This window comes from Fusarium musae, chromosome 10 (assembly GCF_019915245.1).
Source record: "Fusarium musae strain F31 chromosome 10, whole genome shotgun sequence".
NCBI classification, from domain to species: Eukaryota; Fungi; Ascomycota; class Sordariomycetes; order Hypocreales; family Nectriaceae; genus Fusarium; species Fusarium musae.
The window spans coordinates 2,224,690-2,246,307 of NC_058396.1; the positions used below are offsets into that span (position 1 = coordinate 2,224,690).

The 21,618-nt window shown below is 47.5% G+C and overlaps 10 protein-coding genes and 1 non-coding gene across 11 annotated transcripts; 6 read left to right on the forward strand and 5 right to left on the reverse strand.

The window, feature by feature from the left end:
- Positions 1–477: 477 nt before the first annotated feature.
- Positions 478–2,557, forward strand: J7337_012917 (uncharacterized protein; the record flags this gene model as incomplete). The annotated part of the gene is made up of 4 exons (XM_044830415.1): positions 478–914; positions 965–1,442; positions 1,490–2,013; positions 2,071–2,557. 4 exons carry the CDS (start codon positions 478–480, stop codon positions 2,555–2,557), a joined length of 1,926 nt encoding a protein of 641 aa, XP_044675331.1.
- Positions 2,558–3,149: 592 nt separating this feature from the next.
- On the forward strand, positions 3,150–4,115 carry J7337_012918 (uncharacterized protein; the record flags this gene model as incomplete). Its single annotated transcript, XM_044830416.1, has 1 exon — positions 3,150–4,115. The coding sequence occupies one exon, from the start codon at positions 3,150–3,152 to the stop codon at positions 4,113–4,115; it is 966 nt and encodes a 321-aa protein (XP_044675332.1).
- Positions 4,116–4,299: 184 nt separating this feature from the next.
- Positions 4,300–4,389, reverse strand: J7337_012919. Its single transcript has one exon. It is a non-coding gene; the product is annotated as a tRNA-Arg (tRNA).
- Positions 4,390–4,814: 425 nt separating this feature from the next.
- J7337_012920 (uncharacterized protein) lies at positions 4,815–5,477 on the reverse strand (the record flags this gene model as incomplete). The annotated part of the gene is made up of 1 exon (XM_044830417.1): positions 4,815–5,477. The coding sequence occupies one exon, from the start codon at positions 5,475–5,477 to the stop codon at positions 4,815–4,817; it is 663 nt and encodes a 220-aa protein (XP_044675333.1).
- Positions 5,478–6,492: 1,015 nt separating this feature from the next.
- J7337_012921 (uncharacterized protein) lies at positions 6,493–7,290 on the forward strand (the record flags this gene model as incomplete). The annotated part of the gene is made up of 1 exon (XM_044830418.1): positions 6,493–7,290. One exon carries the CDS (start codon positions 6,493–6,495, stop codon positions 7,288–7,290), a length of 798 nt encoding a protein of 265 aa, XP_044675334.1.
- A 576-nt stretch (positions 7,291–7,866) lies between these two features.
- J7337_012922 (uncharacterized protein) lies at positions 7,867–9,930 on the forward strand (the record flags this gene model as incomplete). Its single annotated transcript, XM_044830419.1, has 1 exon — positions 7,867–9,930. One exon carries the CDS (start codon positions 7,867–7,869, stop codon positions 9,928–9,930), a length of 2,064 nt encoding a protein of 687 aa, XP_044675335.1.
- Positions 9,931–13,128: 3,198 nt separating this feature from the next.
- On the forward strand, positions 13,129–13,920 carry J7337_012923 (putative secondary metabolism biosynthetic enzyme; the record flags this gene model as incomplete). The annotated part of the gene is made up of 1 exon (XM_044830420.1): positions 13,129–13,920. The coding sequence occupies one exon, from the start codon at positions 13,129–13,131 to the stop codon at positions 13,918–13,920; it is 792 nt and encodes a 263-aa protein (XP_044675336.1).
- A 143-nt stretch (positions 13,921–14,063) lies between these two features.
- J7337_012924 (uncharacterized protein) lies at positions 14,064–15,296 on the reverse strand (the record flags this gene model as incomplete). The annotated part of the gene is made up of 1 exon (XM_044830421.1): positions 14,064–15,296. One exon carries the CDS (start codon positions 15,294–15,296, stop codon positions 14,064–14,066), a length of 1,233 nt encoding a protein of 410 aa, XP_044675337.1.
- A 509-nt stretch (positions 15,297–15,805) lies between these two features.
- Positions 15,806–16,208, reverse strand: J7337_012925 (uncharacterized protein; the record flags this gene model as incomplete). The annotated part of the gene is made up of 2 exons (XM_044830422.1): positions 15,806–15,819; positions 15,947–16,208. The coding sequence occupies 2 exons, from the start codon at positions 16,206–16,208 to the stop codon at positions 15,806–15,808; spliced, it is 276 nt and encodes a 91-aa protein (XP_044675338.1).
- Positions 16,209–18,539: 2,331 nt separating this feature from the next.
- Positions 18,540–19,515, forward strand: J7337_012926 (uncharacterized protein; the record flags this gene model as incomplete). The annotated part of the gene is made up of 2 exons (XM_044830423.1): positions 18,540–18,652; positions 18,708–19,515. The coding sequence occupies 2 exons, from the start codon at positions 18,540–18,542 to the stop codon at positions 19,513–19,515; spliced, it is 921 nt and encodes a 306-aa protein (XP_044675339.1).
- A 307-nt stretch (positions 19,516–19,822) lies between these two features.
- J7337_012927 (uncharacterized protein) lies at positions 19,823–20,647 on the reverse strand (the record flags this gene model as incomplete). Its single annotated transcript, XM_044830424.1, has 1 exon — positions 19,823–20,647. One exon carries the CDS (start codon positions 20,645–20,647, stop codon positions 19,823–19,825), a length of 825 nt encoding a protein of 274 aa, XP_044675340.1.
- Positions 20,648–21,618: the final 971 nt, after the last annotated feature.

Here is a 21,618-nt window from a genome sequence, read left to right on the forward strand (position 1 = left end):
CTTATTGCGCGTCCTCGCCGATATGTCCTGACTGAATCTCTGTTGAAGCCGGAGCCGATTTGTCAGAGAAGCTGCATGACACAGGGGTTCTCCGTGCCGACATATCCCGCTCCGTGCTCCCCTCGCCCCAGCTGCATAAGCTTAAAGACCGAACGACGGTGGTAATTAATAGTTCTGGAGAGTATTCCAATGCAAGACCCTAGATAGCACATTCCTTCGCCCACAAACCCATGTTCCAGCTGAACCTTGCGTTACCGAGACGTTCGACAGGAGATTATAATGAGCTGACAAAGACGCTTGCATAACGCTATCTCTTGCCCACCATAGGGAGGTATACTCATACAAATAAGTTCACTCATGTCACATTTTAAGTTCTAATTGAAGCAAGCACTGTTTCGTGTGAGTGGCTTGCATACTGTCACCTTCCTCCCCATCGGTCTTCCCGCTGTCGCCCACATTCCCAAAACAGCCGCCGCCATGCTCATCACTCCCAGCCTTCTGGGCAGCCTCCTCGCCCTAATGGGCGGCGCAGCCTACGCTGCTGACTCGGAGCAGACCAGTGAGGTCGGCGAGACTGTCAAAGGTGATTACTTGGCTCAGGAGGCGTTTCAGCTCACGGACGCCTCACTTCCCCAGATTGATGAGATCGATCCCGATCATGCATCGCTCTTCTACCCCGAGAATGTCTCCACCAAGCGTCGAAGTCTTAGTTCGCGCACTGCGACGAAATGCAAGACGTTTCCTGGGGACTTTCTCTGGCCCAAGGAGCCTGTTTGGAAGTTGCTTGACTTGATCACTGGTGGCGCTCTCATCAAGACTGTTCCCATTGCAGCGTCATGTTACGATAACCTTGGTGTTTACAACAAGGCTCGATGTAGTTATGTCACTGACAATTGGTCCAACTCCTCTCTGCAGTAAGTTAGCCCTACATTGCCCTACCTACGCTGTCGCTAATTCTGCCAAGTATCGCCGACCCAACCTCTGTCATGTACCCTTTGTACGAAGGTCGCACATGCCAGCCGGGCGAGGAAGTCACAGGAAACTGCACCCTTGGTGGCTACCCATCCTACGTCGTCGATGCGCAAAACGTTTGCCACATACAATTGGCTGTCAACCTAGCCCGGTCGCTTAACATGCGACTTGTCATCAAGAACACTGGCCACGACTTTAATGGGCGATCTGCCGGTGCCGGCGCGTTGTCGATCTGGATGCAACGCTTCAAGGGTATCCAGTTCTTCAAGACCTACAAGACCAAGGGTTATAGTGGACCTGCCCTCAAGGTTGGAGCTGGTGTCCTTGGTGCTGAGCTTTATCAGGCTGCTGAGAAGTATGGTGTCACTGCTGTTGGAGGTGAAGGTTTGAGTGTCGGCTTTGCTGGAGGATACCTAGCTGGCGGTGGACACTCGCCCATGTCCCCTCTCTACGGAATGGGTGCCGATCAGGTTAGTACCTTGGCATAGACTTGATGACACACACTGACACGACATAGATTCTCAGCATCGACGTTGTGACCGCCGACGGCCAATTTGTCACTGCCAACCAGGACGAGAACACCGAGCTCTTCTGGGCCCTCAGCGGCGGTGGCGGAAGCACATACGGTGTCGTCACCTCATACACCGTCAAGGTATTCCCCAAGATCAAGGCCTCCGTCATGACATTCTCTTTCGGCACCAGCGATACAGTCTCGTACGATACCTTCTGGAAGGCTGTAAAGGCTTACTGGAAGGCAATTCCTACCTTCAACGATGCTGGTAACTATGAGTACTGGGGTGTCTTCCATGGAGCTGGTGACGACCTCATCTTTTCTTTCTTCCCTTGGTTTGCGCCCAACCATACTCTTGCCGAGTTGAAGACTTTGACTGCACCACTTTTCAAGACCTGGAAGGACCTTGGTATCGAGCCCGATGTTACCGCATCTGAGCATGATACTTTCTACGGAGCTTGGTCGGTCGGATTCCCTCGTGAGTCTGTTGGTGGTGCCAAGACTAAGACTGCTGGTCGTCTCTTCCCTACGTAAGTACTCCGCTCACAATCGTCGTGCTGATTATAGCTAACTGTTTCCTTACTTAGTGAGAACCTCGTAGACTCAGTTAAATTCGACCAGACCTTCAGTGCACTCAAGGGTCTTTCCGATAAGGGGGGTGATTTAATTGGCTTCGGTATCACAGGAGGGCCAGGACCTTACCCCGATAACGCTGTCAACCCAGCTTGGCGAGGCGCTGCTATGTGGGCCATTTCTGTCATTAACTTCCCCGAGGGCAGCTCATGGGATGTCGTTGCTGAGAGGAGCAAGACATTGACAAACGATTGGATGAAGCCATGGAGGGATGTGACACCTGGCGGAGGTGCATACGCCTCTGAGGCTGATGTCACTGAGCCTAACTTCCAGCAGTCCTTCTATGGTGCTGATAAGTATAAGAAGCTTCTTACCATCAAGGACAAGGTCGACCCTAACGGTTTGTTCTATGCGCTGCAGGGTGTTGGTAGCGACCGGTGGTATGTCACGGATCAAGTTCCTGGTGTTCCTACCCAGAATGGTCGTCTCTGCCGCGTGTAGAGCGAAGGCCACCGCACATCGCGGAGACCGCTAGAAAGATATCTGACCTAATTCGCGTATCCCATTCTGCCGTTGTACATAGTCGAGAAGATCGCTTTTCATACATATAATGCAAGAGAGTAGCCCATACAATCAGACATTGAGTCATCACGAAACTTGTTCCTTAATATCCTAACTCGGTGCCGTGTCACTCACCAAAGGGTGAGCGTCAACTTGCCGAAAGTCCATTATGCGGTCAACAAACAAGTCATTAAAACGCTTTGCATGATGACAGCAGAAAACAACAATTATGCCGAATCATCATTCGCCTGTCTTAGAAGCGATATCCACCATAATGGCAGGCTATGCTTATTCTGCAGCTATGCGCAGCGATTTGCCCTAAAAGGAAGCTGTACCTTGCTTATTTTTAAAATTAGCGTGAGAAATCTGATGTGATCGACAGCTGACGGCATGATCGACTGACGTGGAAACAAGGTGAGCAATGCAGATCGCAGGCTGTGCCTAGATCATCTCGGGTATAAAAGCACGGATAGAAGCTATGCCAAAGCTTCTTGCAAGAGTCCGTGATTAAAGTATCGAGACAAAGTTCATGATGATCGCTCAAGGCCTCGTCTGGCCGGTGCTCGGCCTTCTTCTCAACTCCGTTTCAGCGGGTATCATTCGTCAATCCGCACTAAAGTTAACCGTCAAACACGAGGGGACACTCAACCCAGCCATAAACGCCGACTTTCCAGATCCATCCATCATTCAACTTGAAGATGGATCATGGGTAGCTGTCGCAACAAACGGCGGTCCACCAGACAACTACAGAAAACTCCAAGTCGCCACGGCCAAAGATCTTCTTGGCGAATGGACCCTGCAACAGGAAGATGCACTCCCCGATAAGGGCTGGACGACAGGCGAGAATACCTGGGCGCCTGATATTCGCCGCATCGACAGTGGAGAGTACATCGTTTACTTGAGTCCTGAGATTGAAGCTGGGAGACATTGCATTGGTGTCGCGCGCTCAAAGAATGCAACTGGTCCTTATACATACGATGAGAAACCTCTTGTCTGCGGACCAGATGATCTCAAAGGTGCCATTGACGCGAGCGGCTTCAAGGACCCCGACAGCGGAAAAGATTATCTCATCTATAAAATCGAAGGCGATGCATCAGGTCCAACGGGCGGCACACCAATCATGCTCCAAGAAATCGAAGGCGACGGCATTACCTTCATCGGAGACGCCGTCAAGATCTTTGATCGCATCGGTAGTGAAGACGGCGTTCTTGTGGAAGCGCCAAACATCGTACGCCTTGGCAATGGGAAATATGTCTTGTTCTTTAGCAGTCATGATTTTCGCGATCCGCTGTATAATGTCAAGTATGCTTATGCGGATAAGCTGTCGGGGCCTTATACACGTGCGGAAGAGCCGTTGATTGCGGCGCCGGACTATGGACTTGATGCGCCTGGTGGTGCGACGAGTAATGAGGCGGGGGATACGTTGGTCTTTCACGGATGGTGTCCTGATGACAAGAACATTCGGTGCATGTATAGCGTTGAATATGAGTACGAATGAGGGACTGGGACCTGTCGATTAGCAATTAACTCATTCATTGACTTTTAGGCCGTTGTTTAACGGGGACCGTTATGCGCCAAATAAAGTTAGCCTTCATCCTTCCATGCTCGATGTGCACATGACCAGCAAAAAGAACATCTTCGCAGGCCAATTGACAAGCAAAAGATATGATCCAGTGAATTATCGACCACGCCAGGAGTCGAACCTGGAATCTCTAGAGAATTCGGGAACTGGAAACCGAAATCTAGCGCCTTAGCCATTAGGCCACGCGGCCGGAACCGTTCATGATTGGCTCGCTTCTAGGAACGCTCAAGTTCTCGACGCGTCCCCGCGTGTGAAGACGCGAGGAATAGGGTAGCTAATCATAACACAAAGCGTTCTGTTTATTTAAATCAACCAGTAATTGATTATTGCCCTTATTTAGACATTTCTTGAGAGATTAGTTAAATCTTAACTATTTAGATACTTACTTCTTTCTCTTATCTTTCAAGACTTGGATTAATTTCTCAACTGGACATTACTCGAGATGAACTGATGATCTTATATACATAGCCCTGGCCAAGTGACGAAAAGCGTGTATGAGTCTCCTCGACAACCCTACCCGAAATCAAGGTAACATTCATGTACTACTATTTAAACTTCGTAACAATGACTTGCCAGTCAAAGGCCGAAACTCCTTCTAATACTGCTCTGCTAAGCCTATTTGGTCTCCTGGATCTTCAACAACTTCTGCACACTCTGGCGCCTAAGCATATTCTCAGCCCACTTCTTAACAAACGGGTAATCATCCTGATTGAACTCCTCATCCGGAATTCGCGGCTCAGCTGTATGCTGCCACGTAAAGAATGCGACATCTACATACGAGAGCCGACCACCCAGAAACCAAACGTTTCCATCCGCATCAGGCTCCTGCTTAGCCAAATGCCCGTCCATCACGCCGGTCACGCGATTGACTTCTTTGACGTAGCGCTCACGAGCTTCAGGAAGTGGCTGGTAGATGATGAACCACATCGCCTGACCGTAATACGGTCCCTGGCCGGTGGTCTGGAAGAAGAGCCACTGACGACCGTGGTAGGCTTCAGCTGTGCCGGGTTTGAAGCTCAGCTTGTTATCTTTGTCGTAAGTTTCGGTGAGGTACTCGATGATGGCGCCTGATTCCCAGAGAGTCAGGTCTGTATTTGGGTCCTGGATAGAAGGCAGTCTCCCGTTGGGGTTTATAGCGACGTAGCTGGGGTTCTTGACGTTGGGGAGAGGGATAATTTCTGTCTTATAGGGGAGTCCCAGCTCTTCACAGAGAAGAATGATCTTGCCAGCATTGGGTCCGTGGACTCCTAGCAACTTGATAGGCTTCATTTCTGCCATTGCGATTAAATGTGAATTTTATGATGATATTTGAAAGGGGCCCTGGGTGTGAATTTCCTATGACGATGGAAGTCCTAGTAGAGATGATAAAGTGTTGAGCGAACTTCTTCCTATGAGGGCTGTATCGCTTTAAATACATAACTGCCCCAACTGAACTACGCCAAAGAGACCCAATACTAAGCATGAGCGCGGAGGAACTGACAAATACAAACAAACAGTGGTATAACAAGCGATTAGTCAAGTTGCGATGAGTTTCGAGGATTCGTGATGGCTGTCCTCATGTAAGCCTGCTTCCGCGGAACTGGTGGTTCAAATCTGATTGGCGGGCTTCTGAATAGCAAGCAACAAACATCCCGACTCCGAATTGCTTTGCAAATTTACTGAACCTACAACTGTTTTATCCAGTTCTTTTCTTTGATGTAAAGATGACTTAAATTGAGGGCCGATTGATATTTCTTGCCTTGTTGAAGCCAGTTGCCAGAGCTATGGATCTAATGCGGTCCATGATGGAGCCACTGTAACATGACAGCTCAGGCGAATCATCCACAACCGCCACAACCATGCATATCCAGTCTAATACAAATAAGTACATACACCTTTCAAAAGTTCTCACATAACTATACGAAGATCATCGTAAAAATTCTATTCATTTACGAGGTCCTGCTCGTCTCCGAGAAATACATCCGATAGCCCGAATCTGAACCGAGACAGTCCCACTCTCTCGGTTTTGGCAATCGGAGTCCGACTCGGCTGAAGTCATCATCCTCGCAGGAAACTCAATCCCAGTCTGTCAAATGGCATGCGACCGAATAATATTATCAGTCACGGCACTGGCTAATACGAATATAAATACGATACCCTCCATCTACTTTATGCCAAGAACTTAACAATACTCTCTAGACTGACATTCCCACCAATAAGTCTCCAATTGACAATGTCACGCGTCGCTTCACTATCACGACGTCATCTTCTCACCTCTCTCACCCAACAACCAAACCGCTACTTCTCAGCTACCATGGCTTCGTCCAAGGATAAATGGTCCGCAGATCAATACGTCAAGTTCCTCAAAGACCGCACCCGTCCTTCAACAGATCTTCTCGCCCACGTTCCCAACACCTCTCCCAAGCGCGTCGTGGACGTTGGCTGCGGTCCCGGCAACTCAACTGCCGTGCTAGCCGAGCGCTATCCCAACGCTCACGTCTCGGGCTTTGATTCCTCAGCTGACATGATCAAGAAGGCGAAACAGACTCTTCCCAATGTTTCGTTCGAAGTCGCTGATCTTTTGACCTACAAGCCTGAGGAACCTGTTGACGTTCTCTTCTCCAATGCTGTTTTTCAATGGTTGCCTAATGGGCAACGCATTGAGATTGTGAGGAAGCTTCTTGAGCATGTTGCACCTGGTGGAAGTCTTGCTTTCCAGGTCCCATTTAATCTTCATGAGCCGAGTCACGCTTTGATGAGAGAAACGGCGGATACACCCAATATGCCTTGGACGGAGAAACTCAAAGCTGCCAATTACTCCCGAGACCAGTTTCCTTCGGCAACTGAGATTTGGGATGGATTGAAGCATTTGTGCTCTGATCTTGATATCTGGCAGACGACTTACATGCATGTTATGGAAAATCATGAGGGCATTGTTGAGTGGGTCAAGGGTACTGGTCTCCGACCATACCTAGATCCATTGTCGGAGTCTGAGCAGGAGGCTTTCGTCGAGGCTTATTTGAGTAAGCTTAAGAAGGGTTATGCCGCGCAGAAAGATGGGAAAGTTCTTTTCCCGTTTCCTCGGTTGTTTGTTGTTGCGACAAAGGCGTAAACATGGAGGCGAAGTATTGCACATGTTATTGTAGGCATGAGAACACCCAGTGAAACCGATGTAAAAGACCGGGCAAAGCTGAAAATCTGTCGTGGGGTTAGGGACGGACTTTAGCTGTGCGATCGGGCCAAGGGATGTGCGCGATAGCCGCCGTGGCGTGGGATATATCATAAGCGATAATACGTGGCCAATAAGCCAAATTTGTTTCACGCATTGCATGTGTACATACTTCTGTCCCTCCCCATTTCGTATCTTCAGCTGTGGCGGCGCCATAGTCAATAAAAACAGTCAAAGCGTACAGCCTTAAAAAACTAGCCAGTGAGAGATAAATTTCTTGATAAACTATTATTTAGAGTCCAACACGTGCTCCTTACTTTGCATTAGTCTGTGTGGGCGTTGTACAGCTGACTGGGGCATAGATATTGATAAGTCAACTCATGTCCGTTATTGCTGCCCTACTTAATTATGGTCGTTAGGACCTTTGGTGGGACTACTCACTGCTGCCTGTGTTATCTATCTTTTGGCACTACTCTAAGATTACGTCCTTCCGGGCCTGTAGCCTTGTGACAGCTGACCATGCCGTCTTCATACCATAAAGGCCAGGTCTATGAATGTGTCTCCAACGATCCGTCGGATCTACAGTCCCGGCCCCAGCACCAGCATTCTCCCACTCAAAGGCTAGGCCTTGTGCGCATTCTGGTACTGTCATTAGGCACTGTCGTTATTGCTGCTGTGGTCACTTTCTTAGGCTTCCTCTGGTGGGGTGCCATTGCATCCGTCAACGAAGGCGACAGACCCAGCTCACACATTTTGCGACGCATTCTCGACTCAGGATGGCTTCTCAAGTCCATCACTATCTCCTCGCTCGTCTACCGCGTGGTCGCTGGAGCACAGGCTGCCACCGCCACTGAGATGATCGCCTCTATCTTTCTTGAGGACAACGGTTGCCTGCTGCCGGACCTCGCTCGCCTATCACTGACACGCTGTCAAACCGCGGGGCCATTCCAGCTAGCATTTACTGCACCTCGACAGCTTTTCGACCCAGGGAACCTTTTCAAGTCTGGATTGCTGGTTGCTTTGCTGATAGCAAGCGTTGTTACGCAGTTCACTTCCACTATCTTGTTGACCGACTTGAGCGCCGCCCGTCTTGTCAACGACCCCACTGCTCTTAATGTCGCCTTTGGTTTCAAGTACCCTTCCAGTGAAGGCGAGAACTCGTCTGCCAATCTATTCAATCCTTACGCGGGTGTTGATTACTGGACGAGCCGTCCATCGTCCTATCTCCGCTTCGCTGAGATGTCAACGCCACCCGTTCAGGGTGACGGTGTTCATGATACGGGAGCCATAGCTCGTGCATTTCTTCCCTTTAACAACTCAACCCGACGCGCCACTCTACGAAGTTACGAGGGGCCTGCCACTGTTGTCGACGCCCGTGTCATATGCATTCGTCCTCGGCTAAGCATACATACCATCAATCTGACAGACGAATATATGCTGTCTCTAGGTGGTTCGGTCTCTATACATGGGGAATACGAAGGTCTCGACACCACATATCCAGATCCCTCAAGCTTCGCATGCATGGTGGATGTAGGCAAAGTCAGTGATAGACCGCTGCAGCAAAGAATGTCTCTCTGCCCAATGGACTCAGATCTTGCGTTTATCAAAGGCGGTGTTCGACCAGATTTATCGTCATATACCAAGGCCTATCTACTCATCAACGCCACCTCTGGCTTTGAGAATTGGCGAGAAAACGGCCTAGGTGGAAACGAACCCGTGACTATCTTGGAGAGTGACAGGACAAGCCAATCTCAAGGAACATGGCAGTCCTTTGGCCTCAATGGGGCCCCGGATACAGGCATCGATGCGACCCTGTGCTTCGCTAACCCGATCCCATGGGACTACAAGATATCTGCCGCTAGTTCTCAAGACGGCTTTGAGCCCACCCTGCAGTGGAATGTAACCACGGGCACGTATCGGAGCAACGCTGTACGATCCCTTTTAGGATCGACACTCGCCCCAGTCCCTTCTTTGGAGCGAGGTCTACTTAAGCTAGCATCGCCAGGTAATTGGAGCACTGCTGAGGCCAGCATTACCTTTAATACCTCAAACACGATTAATTACATCTGGACAGCCCTGAGAACCGGAAAATATAACGTCAGTTTGAGCCTGTCAAAACGGGAGAATTGGGATGACTTGCCGTTATTAGTGCCACATCGCGCCCATATCGGACTGTTCCAAGAGATCCTAGCCCACACAGACAGCAATGCGGCGTTGGCGATGCAGGCACTCTTTTTCACATTGCTCCAAATGTCATATTCAGATTATACGGCCGAGTTCGATGTCTCAGCAGAGGCGAGCGCTCGCTTCTCGCAGGACGTCATTATCCCTGTGCAATGGCGCGGATTCATAATCTTCTGTACCATCGTAGGCATACATATAGCGCTAGTTACTACCATCATGGCGACATTCTTTCTAAGGACAAGATTTACAGCACTAGGAAATGCTTGGCAGGCTGTAGGGCAAGCTGTAGAGGTGGCGGGCGGTGAGACGGTTTATCGAGCTGTTGGTATGACAGACAAACAGATGAAGGCGTATCTATTGACTGTAGGCAATGCTCATAAGCAGGTAAAACTATCTTAAGTATAATGCTGGTCATATATATAATAACTTAACCTTGTGATAGAACTACTATTTGACATAATAAGAAGGATATAATTAGTATCAGCTTGCTTTAAACTTTCTATATAATACTTATATTATTACTATTACTGATAAGTTTTATAAGTACTGTTCCGTTTGCTTGAAGTCTAGCAGCTAGCATTCCGTTGACGTACAAGTGTGGTCTGGCGCTTAATATCGCGATAACGCCGATTCACTAAGACTTGGGGAGCAGATGAAAGAGACTGATAGATACAATAAGGACTGGTGTTTGCTGCACAATGAGTTAGAAATGGAACTGGCCGAGAGTCAAGCAGAAGGATTGTAAAGAGCTTACTTTGAGGGTAATTAATTTCAGTAGAACAAAAAGCTATTTGAAAATAAATTGAGTAGTCTTCAATTAAGCACTGAATTATTGCTTTGTGTAGTACTGACTGGTGGGAAGAAGATGACTCCTATGAACGCAACATGTATGTAGCAAGTGAAATATGCATCTATCGAAGCACCACAGAAATTTCTGCACGTGCCATGACCGGAGTTTGCCATTCCTCCCCGGACAACACTACAATTCATCAACAACACCAATAATCCTGGATGGCAGATCGCGAAGAAAGCAGTCCTGCCATCGAGGCACATGGCTCAGATGAAGGACCTCCATTAAAGAGACAAAGAGGCTTCATTGCAAGACAGGTAAGCTCCCCCTCGACTCACTGCGGATGAGATGACTCAAACATGATAGGCATGTGAATACTGCCGCCAGAAAAAGACAAGATGCGATGAAGATTTCCCATGTGGACTCTGTAAATCCCTAGGTCTTCAATGTAAATTCACCCAAAGAAAAGCAACGCGGTATGTCTGGGACTCATTCACCGAAATGTTAAAACTAACAGCGTCAGGAATGAGGCTTCTCTCGGCATGATTGTCAACATCCTCCGTCGCATAGAAGGTAAAATCGACGATTCAAAACCTCGCGACTCACATCCCACTGAACATCGCTCCATCGCCGCCGCTTTACGACCTTTCAACCCTAGATCTCCTGCAAACTCAAGCGAAGTCCTCGGCGTGCCATCGTTTCTTCGCCATGAAACGATTGACTCACCAGCTGCAGCAACTGATCCAAATCCCGCCATCTCCTTCAGCGCGCATCAAGTGCTCTTCTGGCCGGCGATTCAATCCGCACTGCCTGAATCTGTAAAGTTGATGTGTCAGATGCAAGGCGCTACCTACTCAACACGCCTTGAAGCTTCACGGCCGAAGCTCCCGCACGCTGCGTCTGTCGATATCTCATCGGATTGGCTGTCGAAATTGAGTATTGCGACGTTGAAGCAGTTATCTGATGTTTATTTCACGACATTTAATCTTGCAAATCCAATTCTGGATCAGAAGACGTATTTTCAACGAACCCTCGGTGTTGCGATTGATGGGAACTTTGGGATCTGCATTGAGAGCTGTATAGTTCTTGTTGTTATGGCCCTTGGGTCAATGGGGCAAAAAGCGCTGCAGGAAGCTGGATTTGCTGGGACGCCGGCGTCCAGTCCGTATGTAGGGCAAGATGCCGATATGCCGGGATTGGACTTTTTCAATGAGGCGAGGAAACGATTTGGGTTCTTGATGTGCGAACAGGATCTACAGGCTTGCCAGTTCTATCTTCTATCAGGGTGAGATCGCCGAATAAAGGGTTAGATGAAAGCTAACGCTGATAGATTGTTCTACGCTGAGGCGTTGAGACCGATCGATTGGTGGGCAATGCTCAGCAAAGCAAGCGCATGCAGCGCCTATTTCTGGAACAAGTAAGACACCCCCAACCATACATGAAACCCATTTAACTCTTCTAGCTTATCACGAGATCGCGACGAATGGATGCTGGACATGCAATCCCGCCTCTTCTGGATAACAAGCATGTTCGAAGCCGTCCTATCGCAAGAACTGAACCTCCCGCCTAGTAATTCCCTACATCTCGAAGAACACATCGCTTTGCCAAAGTTCATCTCCGCCCAGGATATTGCATCCTTTGGTTCATTTCGATATCCAGGCGATGATCCGTTTTTTCACTATCATTTCTTATCACAACTTGCGCATCGGCTTATCTTAACGAGAGCGAGGAATAGTTTGTTTCACTTTAGTAGGTCTTGATGGGCGATATAGATGGGGGGATTATGCTGATCGTGGTAGATCCTACGGCGGATTATCCGCCTGAGCCTGTTGAGGATGAACTTATCAGGCAGTTGGAGCAATGGAGGGAACGACTACCGCCTATGCTTCAGTTTGACCCGAAATCGCCACTAACGCAAGCTGAGTCTCCTTCCGATGCGCTTGTGACGGCTTGGTTGCATGCGAGATACTTTGTCGCGAGATATCACATCGGTCGACCTCTACTGTAAGCACCTTGACACATTGTTCTTCAAGATACTGACACGAACAGCCACCGAGCTCTGGAAAGGCCAGCATCTCTCACCGAAGGACATCTCCGAAAATGCCGCGATGCAATAAGTGCTGTCCTCGCCTGGGCTTCCGTAATTCAAGTCACCGACACAATGAGGAGCTGCAATCCTCTTAAATTCTTCGTCTGCAGCCAGTAATACTACCCCTCCCTCTATTTCATATCACTTCTAATTGGATCCCAGAATATTCGGCCAAATATGCGTCATATACGCTCTCAGTGTCTCACCATACCCCTACATCCGCGACATTATATCAGATGTCAATAAAAAATGGACAACCTTTGCTCTCAACTATCTCGAAGCAGGTGCATTTTCCAGTCCGGCAATAGAGCAGGACTTTAAAATAGCAAAGATTCTCTGTGAGGATATAGGAAAGAAATGAGCATTATCGCCGAGATAGATCATGTTGCTTGCAGGGATCGGCTTCGGCTTGGAAAATGGATATAAATCCGCAAACTTGTCGGTTTTACGTCACTATCATCTCGTCGATCGCTATCGGACCCATCGAGTTTATCGGAGTTGAGTTATTGTGGAGATTTATCGTCCGGATCATTAGCCTCTTTTGCATTTTGGAGTTAGTGCCTATGACGCGAACATCTCTCGGTTTCCACCGCCAGTACAACTACAGTGCCGAACTTCCGTCCTCATTCTCATATATGTACACGCAAAAATTGCAGATCCATTTCACAAACTGACAACATCATCATCTCGTTTGTTGTAGATCTCAGAAAACTTCAAAATGTCGCAAGATGGTCTCGCGTTCAACTGCGCCGTCGTCACCGGTGGAGGCGGCGGTATCGGCCGTGCACTAGCCGAGTATTTGATCTCCAAGGGCAAAAAGGTTCTTCTCGCTGGGAGAACTGAGTCGAACCTCAAGTCTACGACTCAAGATATCGGTGCTGCGGGTTACTATGTTCTTGATACTGGCAAGACGGCCGATATCCCCGCTTTCGTCAAGAAAATCACCAGCGAACATCCGGAGCTTGACTGTCTTATTAACAACGCTGGTGTTCAGCGCCCAATCGACGTCCTCAAGAACGATGATTTCCTTGAAAAGGCAGACCAGGAGATTGATATCAACATCCGAGGACCGATGCATCTCTCCTTCGCTTTGATCCCTCACTTCAAAACCAAGCCCAACGCGCTCATCGTCAACATTACCAGCGGTCTAGCCTACATTCCCTTCTCGGTCATCAACCCTGTATACAATGGCACCAAAGCCTGGTTGCACTTCTTCTCCATGAACCTGCGCACTCAACTGAAGAACACCAAGATTCGCGTTGTTGAGATTGCCCCGCCGATGGTGGAGTCGAACTTACATCGTGAGAGGGAGAATCCTGATGATAATAAGAAGGAATATGCGCCCCATACATTGACGATGGAGGAGTTTATGGGAGAGATTGTGCCCAAGTTTGAGAAGGGTGATGATACGATTGGGGCGGGTATGGCGGCTAAGGCTATTGATACGTGGTATGGAGCTTTTGGTGGACTATATGAAGGTGCTGCTAAGGACTATAAGAGTGCCCTATGAGTGGCAACTAGGATTAGGACAGAAGGTACATCCATATAATAAACAATACCCTTGAATTCCGATTCGAATTGATGGCGTTTTGTTCCTCCTGGTGCAACCGGCAGAGATAAAAGAGTAGCCACTGAGTCAGATTGCAAGTCATCTTACGAGCCCACCATCCTAAACAATTTGACCATTATTAAATTTCGCTTATCCAAGAGCTCTTGTCTTCGCGTTGCGTCCGAAGTCTCATCAAGTTCATCATTTACCTGCCGGAGGAGACTAAGCCCTGCATTCAACCGTCCTTGGCGCCAGTTCCTCCGATCGTGTGCTGCTTGCTGCCTGGTCTTTTGCCGGGCCCTCGACTCTTCCTTCTTTCGAGATTTGAGCGTTTCCCAAAGGCTGAACAGAAGGGTGATGATGCCAATACAGAGGGACACCATCTGGTCCAGTTCTGTAATATCAGTCGTGGTTCTTGGAACGAAGAATAGGACGGTAGCACTCGAGTTCGGCGATGGCGTGAAACTGGTTCTTCCAAACACTCCAAAGGGCGTGCTTGTAGAGGCTAGAGTAGCAAAAAAGGAGAAGGGGAGGAAGAAGATCGAAAGCAGCGTCAAAGATCGCATTGGATTTCCATCTCGGGCTTCTTCCTCGGTGAGCTGGAGTGCCATGGCGGATTGTTGTTGGTTCTCCCACCGCACCGCCGAATCTACATCCAAAGCCTGTCCCCTCAGGGCCGCCCTCACTTCTATTTCGAGCTCGATATCGGCGGACTCCATCTCTATTTGTTCCTCGGGTTCCTCGACTACGCCTAAGCGTAGCCACATTATAAGAATACTGAAGACAGTGAGCCATACTGCCACAAAGACCACTAACGACACCATAACCTCGAAGAAGTTGAAGAGAAACGGACGTGTTAAATTGGTGTCCGATACGCTGACTCCCCTCAACTGCGTGAACACAACTGCCTCAGTCGAGAAGGCCAGTAAGCCAACAGCAACAACGGCTAGTGTACGCTTCAGATGACCGAAGAACATGGAGACGAACACCAGAAGGACGGCTATCGCAGAAAATGTTTCGCATACGTCGAGCGCCGCCTCTGCAGCCGCCGCATGCCTCACTACTTCTGAATCTGTGCTGGTAAACAGATGCAGGATCGATTGATGGTTTGAACTACCAAAGAAAAGCCTGTAGATAGCATGCCCTGCTGCAACACCTGGCACTGCTAGAACGACAACGAGATCAGCGCTGATGCTATCTTTACAACGATACTCCGTGTTCAAGCACCAAGTGGTCAGGACGGAGACCACCATGCAGAGCCACGAGGCGATGTTTCCTGGGCCGTAGAAGGATGCGACCAAGGAGAAGCGTTCACTGGGCAAAGACGCACCACTCATAGTGTCGTCGACTATTCCTCGCTTCTGAGCTTGTATTTCGCTGACAATGGACGAAAGCGCAAGCTTCAGAGATAAGACACCCCGAAAATAAGAAGTAAGCGCCAGCCTTATTAGCACCTTGTCAACGCGCACTATCCGGACATCGGATAAACTCCGCTGTTATTGGCTGCAGATATTGGTTCAGGTACACTCACTGACTTGATGCCATGTCGGCTGCCAGTAAAGTTAAGCACCGTTAGTGAGTGTTACGGTGATGACCGAAGCGTGTAAGTAAGCAGAATCTTCAGTTCAACTGAGAGACTGCCGCGGATTCGGTTCTCCTTGCTTAGGTTTGTTTCCTGTCTTGATTGAGCTTTGATAGAGGACTTGCTCCGAGTTGTAACATATTCAGGCGTTAGACTTGATAGCAGACATGGATTTCCAAGGTGTACAAGTTATTGTATAAAATTAACAATCCTATCAACAGGTATCTCAAAGATTGAGTGACGTGGCAACTGCTAGATCGACGGTTAATTTATTAAATCTATTTTAAAGATGATTGCGGAATCTTACATTTATCAGGCATTAATCCTAGGCGTATCTAGGCGGCTTCTCATCTGGATATCCACCCAAACCCTCGTTAGGTCTATCAGCCGCCAACGGCTTCTCACCCTCTCTTTGTACATGGGCAGGTGGCTCGACGCCCTTCTTCTTCCACTCCCGACGAGCAATCATATCGTCAGCACCTCGCATATCTTGCTTTCCCTTGTCAGCGATAGCTCTATTATCGGCGCTATCCTTGAGAGTTTCTGGGTGTTTGGGGTCGGTGTCAAAGGCTTGATCTGTTGCGTCGAGGACTTCACCTCGTAGAGCGTCGCCGGCTCCTCGGATGCCCTTAAGGCCTGTCTTGACGTCGTCGATGATTTTTGACATTTTGATGGGGTTTGATGGTTGTTGGGTAAGGCTAGGCTTGGCTTGATGATCGGTTTATATCCTATGTTGGTGTATGACGTAACCTGGGACATGACGTAGGGTTCGCTTATCTGGGATCCTCAGAATAAACCTGATGTCACAACTATGCAACATGGACCTTCGCTTACTAGAGATGAACTGGTTTTGAAGTCTTTGGAAGGTATTTGAACTCTTAATGAGAATCGCCCAGCATGGATTGGAGTGACTTGTCGTGCAGTCAAAGCATATTGGAAAACGACCACCGAGTACAGGTCCTTTGTTAACATGTAATCGGATGTGTTATGAGAGACAAAATGAGATTGCAGATGGTTTTCTAGGTCTTTTAATTAAAACCTCTGCTCAGAAAATAATATAATTATAGGCAGCTAATACTATTAGGTCAAGAAGTAATGCTAAATTAATAATTGACTATTAATTAGAGTTATAGTACCTATAGAGATTCATATAATAAATTACTAAATATATATTGCTAAGATTATTGCAGTGTCTATGTAGATCTAGAAGTGATAAATGATATTGTTTTCTTCAATTGATCATTATAGGTGCGAAGTCCGGGGAACGCAATATGACAAAGACACAAATAAAGACATCAAGCATCGCCATCTACCTCCGGTGGGGGGGGGGGGGCACGACAGGGACTCTGTGTGTTAAAGTGCCTAACAAGCCATTTCATCTTCTTGGTCAATCAGGCTGAATAGCTAATCCGGGGTAATGAACAATGAGGTTAATGGATATAAGCGTGTCAATAAGAGCTCATCAAGCTAGAAAAGTACGTTGCTAAAGCTACTGAGGAGCTCTCCCCCGCCGGAGCCCCCCGCCGGACTGCTGCAAAAGACACGCTTTGGTCGCCTTGACGGCGGGAGCCTTGCATCTTTGCGCCAAAGAACTCGGCAGATCTTCCCCGCAAACAGGTTACAGGAACGAACAGCTTCCGCATTACCAGGATCTGAATTGCCGGTTATCCGCTGCTGCACCTATTTGCCCGGGGAAACATTGCAGGGTTCTCCATGAAACGTGCGTAGATCATGGGGATGAAATGTATTATATAAACCAGGGCATTTGTCAAACTCATTGCCGTGGAATAGTATCAATTCAAGCCTTCTCTCTAAGCACTTCTCAACAAAGTGGTTAATCAAGGCCTGTTCCGTCCTCGCCGCTCTCTGCACTGTAGCTGCTGACAGCGCCGGTCCCACCATCGACTTCTCCTCCAACACTGGAGAGCCTCAGCATCTCGCTGCTGGTATATAGCACAGTTATCGCTTGCCGCTTGACTTATTATTAAGGGGGATAAAGGGAGTATACCTTCTCTTATAAATCCACTATATAATATACCTAAGCCTAGTTTTAGTTTACTTTATTAATTACTACTATTTTATTATTTAGTAATACCTTTAAGTTATATTAAAGAATTATTTTTTAATAACTTTAATTTTTATAGCTATTTTTATAAATATTATAAGTAAAATAAATAAAACTTATAAAAATAATATTTTTAATATTACTTTTTAAAATATTTTTAAAAAGTTTTTTATAGCTATTTTTATTATTAATATTTAATTATAGCTTTTAAAATAAATTTATAATATTATATAATATAAAATATATTAAAAAGTAAAAAAGTAATTAAAGCTATTTATTAATTACTTATTATATAAATATAATTATAATAAAAGTTATTTTAAAAGTATTATTTTAAATTAATAAATTTACTTTTAATAAGTAACTTATTTTATATATATTTTATATATTTTAATTTAATTATTTTTATAAATATATAATAATTACTTTTTTATATATTTTTAAAGTTAATTATTAAATTATTTAGTTTTTTAATTAAAAATAAGACCTTAAGTAATTATAAAGGTAATAAGTATATTACTTATATATATTTATTAGTATCTTTTACTTTTATAGCTTAAGGGCTAAAGCCTCTTCTAAAACCCGAACCTTAACGCAGCTGGTATCCTGTACGGTATACCCGACGATATAAACCAGATCCCAGATGATCTTCTCTCTGGCTTTGGCTTCAACTACTATCGCGGTGCAGGTGCCCAAGTCTCTCATGGATGGAGTTATGACGAGGCTGGCTTCCAGGGGCGTTTTGAAAGCGCGCATAACAACTACATCGTCACGCGTCGTCACAACGGCGGCTTTGTCTTGTTGCTGAATGACCTCTGGGGCTTTGATTGTTCTTCTAACAACGATACCTCACCTGGTCCAGGCGATAATGGCGATTGGTCGTCCTATGACAAGTTCGTTCAGGCGATTATTGCCAATGTCAAGAAGTACAACATGCAGGCAGGCTTGGTCATTGATATCTGGAACGAGCCGGAGGGGGGCTGTTTCTGGGGCCGAAGCATTGACCAGTGGCTTCAGATGTGGGGTCGCGGCTGGCATCAATTCAAGTAAGTGCTAGATACCTCTGAGAACGGATGGGACAACAACTAACTGTCTATCAAGTGATGCCTTCGGGGACAGCGTGTTGACATCCGGACCAACTCTTGCAGGCGAGCCGGGAACAAACGATGACTGGTGGACCCAATGGGCCAAATTCGTCAAGAACAACGACTCCATCCCCGACCAATACGCATGGCACGAGGAAGGAGGCTCAGGTTCCAACTTCGAGAACAGCTATGGCGTCCTGCAACAAATTCTCACTAAATACGGTCTTCCCCAACGCCAAATCAACATCAACGAATACGCTACGTTCAATGAACAAGTCCCCGCCGGATCTGCCTTCTGGATCTCCCAGTTCGAGCGCCGTAATGCTATCGGTCTTCGCGGCAATTGGCTCGGAGGCACTCAACTTCACGATCTGGCCGCTAGTCTTCTGTCCAAGCCTGACCCCTCGGACTACACTTCCACGGGATACTTTGCCAATGGAGACTGGTGGGTGTATAACTACTACTCTCACAACATGACGGGACAGCGCGTTTCGACTTCGGTGTCTTCTGATGGAAGGCTGGATGCTTATGCAACGGTGGATACTACGGCGCGCACGGCTAGAGTATTGCTTGGCTGCCATCCGCCTACGACTGGTACCTATGATGTGACATTCTCTGGTCTGACAAAGTTGGGTCTGCCATCTTCTGGAACACTTCAGGTTAGGACTTGGAAGTTTGCTGTGGGCAGTGATGTGCATTACAGCCAGGTGGGTTCTCCTCAGGATCTGGGTAACTATGGTCACACTATTAGCAACGGTCAGGTTACCTTGCCGTTCTATCAGACTGATGATGTGACTACATACGCATGGGAGTTCAAATTCTAGATCCTTTTGTGTATTATCAGTCGGCTGTTGGATTATGTGGGTTGGGTGCGGGAGGATGATTAGTTTGTTATAAATGTTGACGGGTAAAGGCGAAACGATTCAGTTATTGGCAAGAGTATTAGTTAGTAGTGAGTTTGGATGAGATCTCGACAGCTGCATAAGACCAGATAATTGTAACCCGACGAATAAGAATGGAGGCAAGAAGGGCGACCCGGGAGTCGAATCTATCGCATTCAAGTCTATGATGAAGCTCCGCTTCGAACTATATTTACCCGTTTACACTTCTTGCTACGAAGACTATATCCCTTCATGTGTCGCTATTATTCTGCTTTCTCTCCTCTCTACTTCTCTTGACCCAGACTCCGAGGTCACTCCATATAGCTTTCTTTTCTTCCATGGATAGGTTTGCTGCTAGTCCGCTAGTGCTTGTCGCTACAAATACCTTTGCTCCATCCCACACTCTGCCGCGGTTGTCCCGTCCTTGAATGCCATCCTTGCTTCTGCCTATATTCTCGGACTCATCTTGCCATCCATATTTGAATTCCTCCTTCGTGGGATCACATCCATACCTCCACCTCCAGACCGCCTCCCATATTCCCTTGCCAACAAAGCAAACAGCTTCAGGCTTGTATATTCTGATCTTATCCTCCAGCACAGGCGTCCCTTCGGCCATCTCCTGCTTCGAAAGCTCACTGGTAGTTCGGCTTGGCCTCCCAACGAGGTTCGTGTTGCCCATGGCGTAAAGGTGGGGTAGATCACCGTCCTCTTCAGGTAGACAGAGTCGGTCTGTGCAGCCAGACGTATGTAGCAACCGCCAGAAATGGTTGGAAGGGTGAGCGTAAGCATGGCCGGCCGTGGCAGTCTGAACCCCGGGGTTCATGCCGACAAAGACGCAGATGAGGTTGGGGACCAGAGTGTCACGGAGTAAGGGGAGATGGGCATATTTCTTGAGTCTAGCTTGGCTGGTACGCGGTTTGCGAGTCCGTCCGTGACGCTCCAAGCTGGAGGATAAGACTGAGCCTGGTCGAGCTCGTTTCGCTCGACGCGGTATAGAGGCTTCAGCGTCGCTGGGGGTGTTATCGGAGGTGTGTAATACTTGGGCAAGACGCCGCGATCGTCTGGTGACTTCCATACGCGCAGGCCAGCGCTGGCGTCGTTGGTTTGAAACGATTAAAAGGTGCGTTATGGTCAGATAAAAAGAATTCACGCCGGCTATGAATTGTATAGAGATTTTTAAGAATAAGGGAAACCTCCGACTTGTGGCGTCGATGGGGCGGGCACTGGGTGACTTGTAGAAGATAAAGTGAGATGTTAGCTTTAGCAAAAGGACATAAGAATGACAAAACTTTAGAATGTGCAGTTGTTTACTCCTCATTATCTTTCAAAATAATATTTTGCCCCATAAATGAAATTATAGTTTGTTGATCTGCATTGTCCAGGGTTTCATGCCCCCCTGGCCTACGGTAACCCCTCGTTTGTTTGAGCTTAGAGGGGTTAGGGTAGGATCGGCTACGTGTCTAGAGTCAGTTTTCCGCGACGCGGAATAAGCTGCTGCGCCTCGTTTTAATTTGCAATGTTTAAATACGTACTGTTACTAGTGAAACCTTGTAACGTAACATGACTCAACTTCTGGTGAGTTATAAGATATACTCATGGTGGAGTATGTACTTGGATTGCTAAGCCGCAAGCTTTCTCGTTTTGTTCTTACTTGACTACCAGGCAATATCACTTTCGAAAGGCCCGGCTTGATCTAAAGAAGCCAGAAAGCTACCATCGAAGATTACTAGAATGGTCACCCTTCTGGATTTGCCAGATGATATTCTCTGCGTAGCCTTACGCACTTTTCGTCAGAAAAGGACATGAATGCCTTTGTGCAAACGAATCGCTACCTCTATTGGTTGTTAAATTCTTCCCTTTATCACCATAACATACAATACTCCGGCGGCTCAGCTCTCGCCTTGGCAGCTGGTCGAGGACTTCTCAGCACGGTCCGGATGATGTTGGGAATAGGGAAAGACAACATAGCTGTCAAGTGCCTGTTGGAGGAAGCATTCCAGTTGGAAGCAGCACGTGGCCATCTTTCCATAGTGAAGCTGCTGCTCA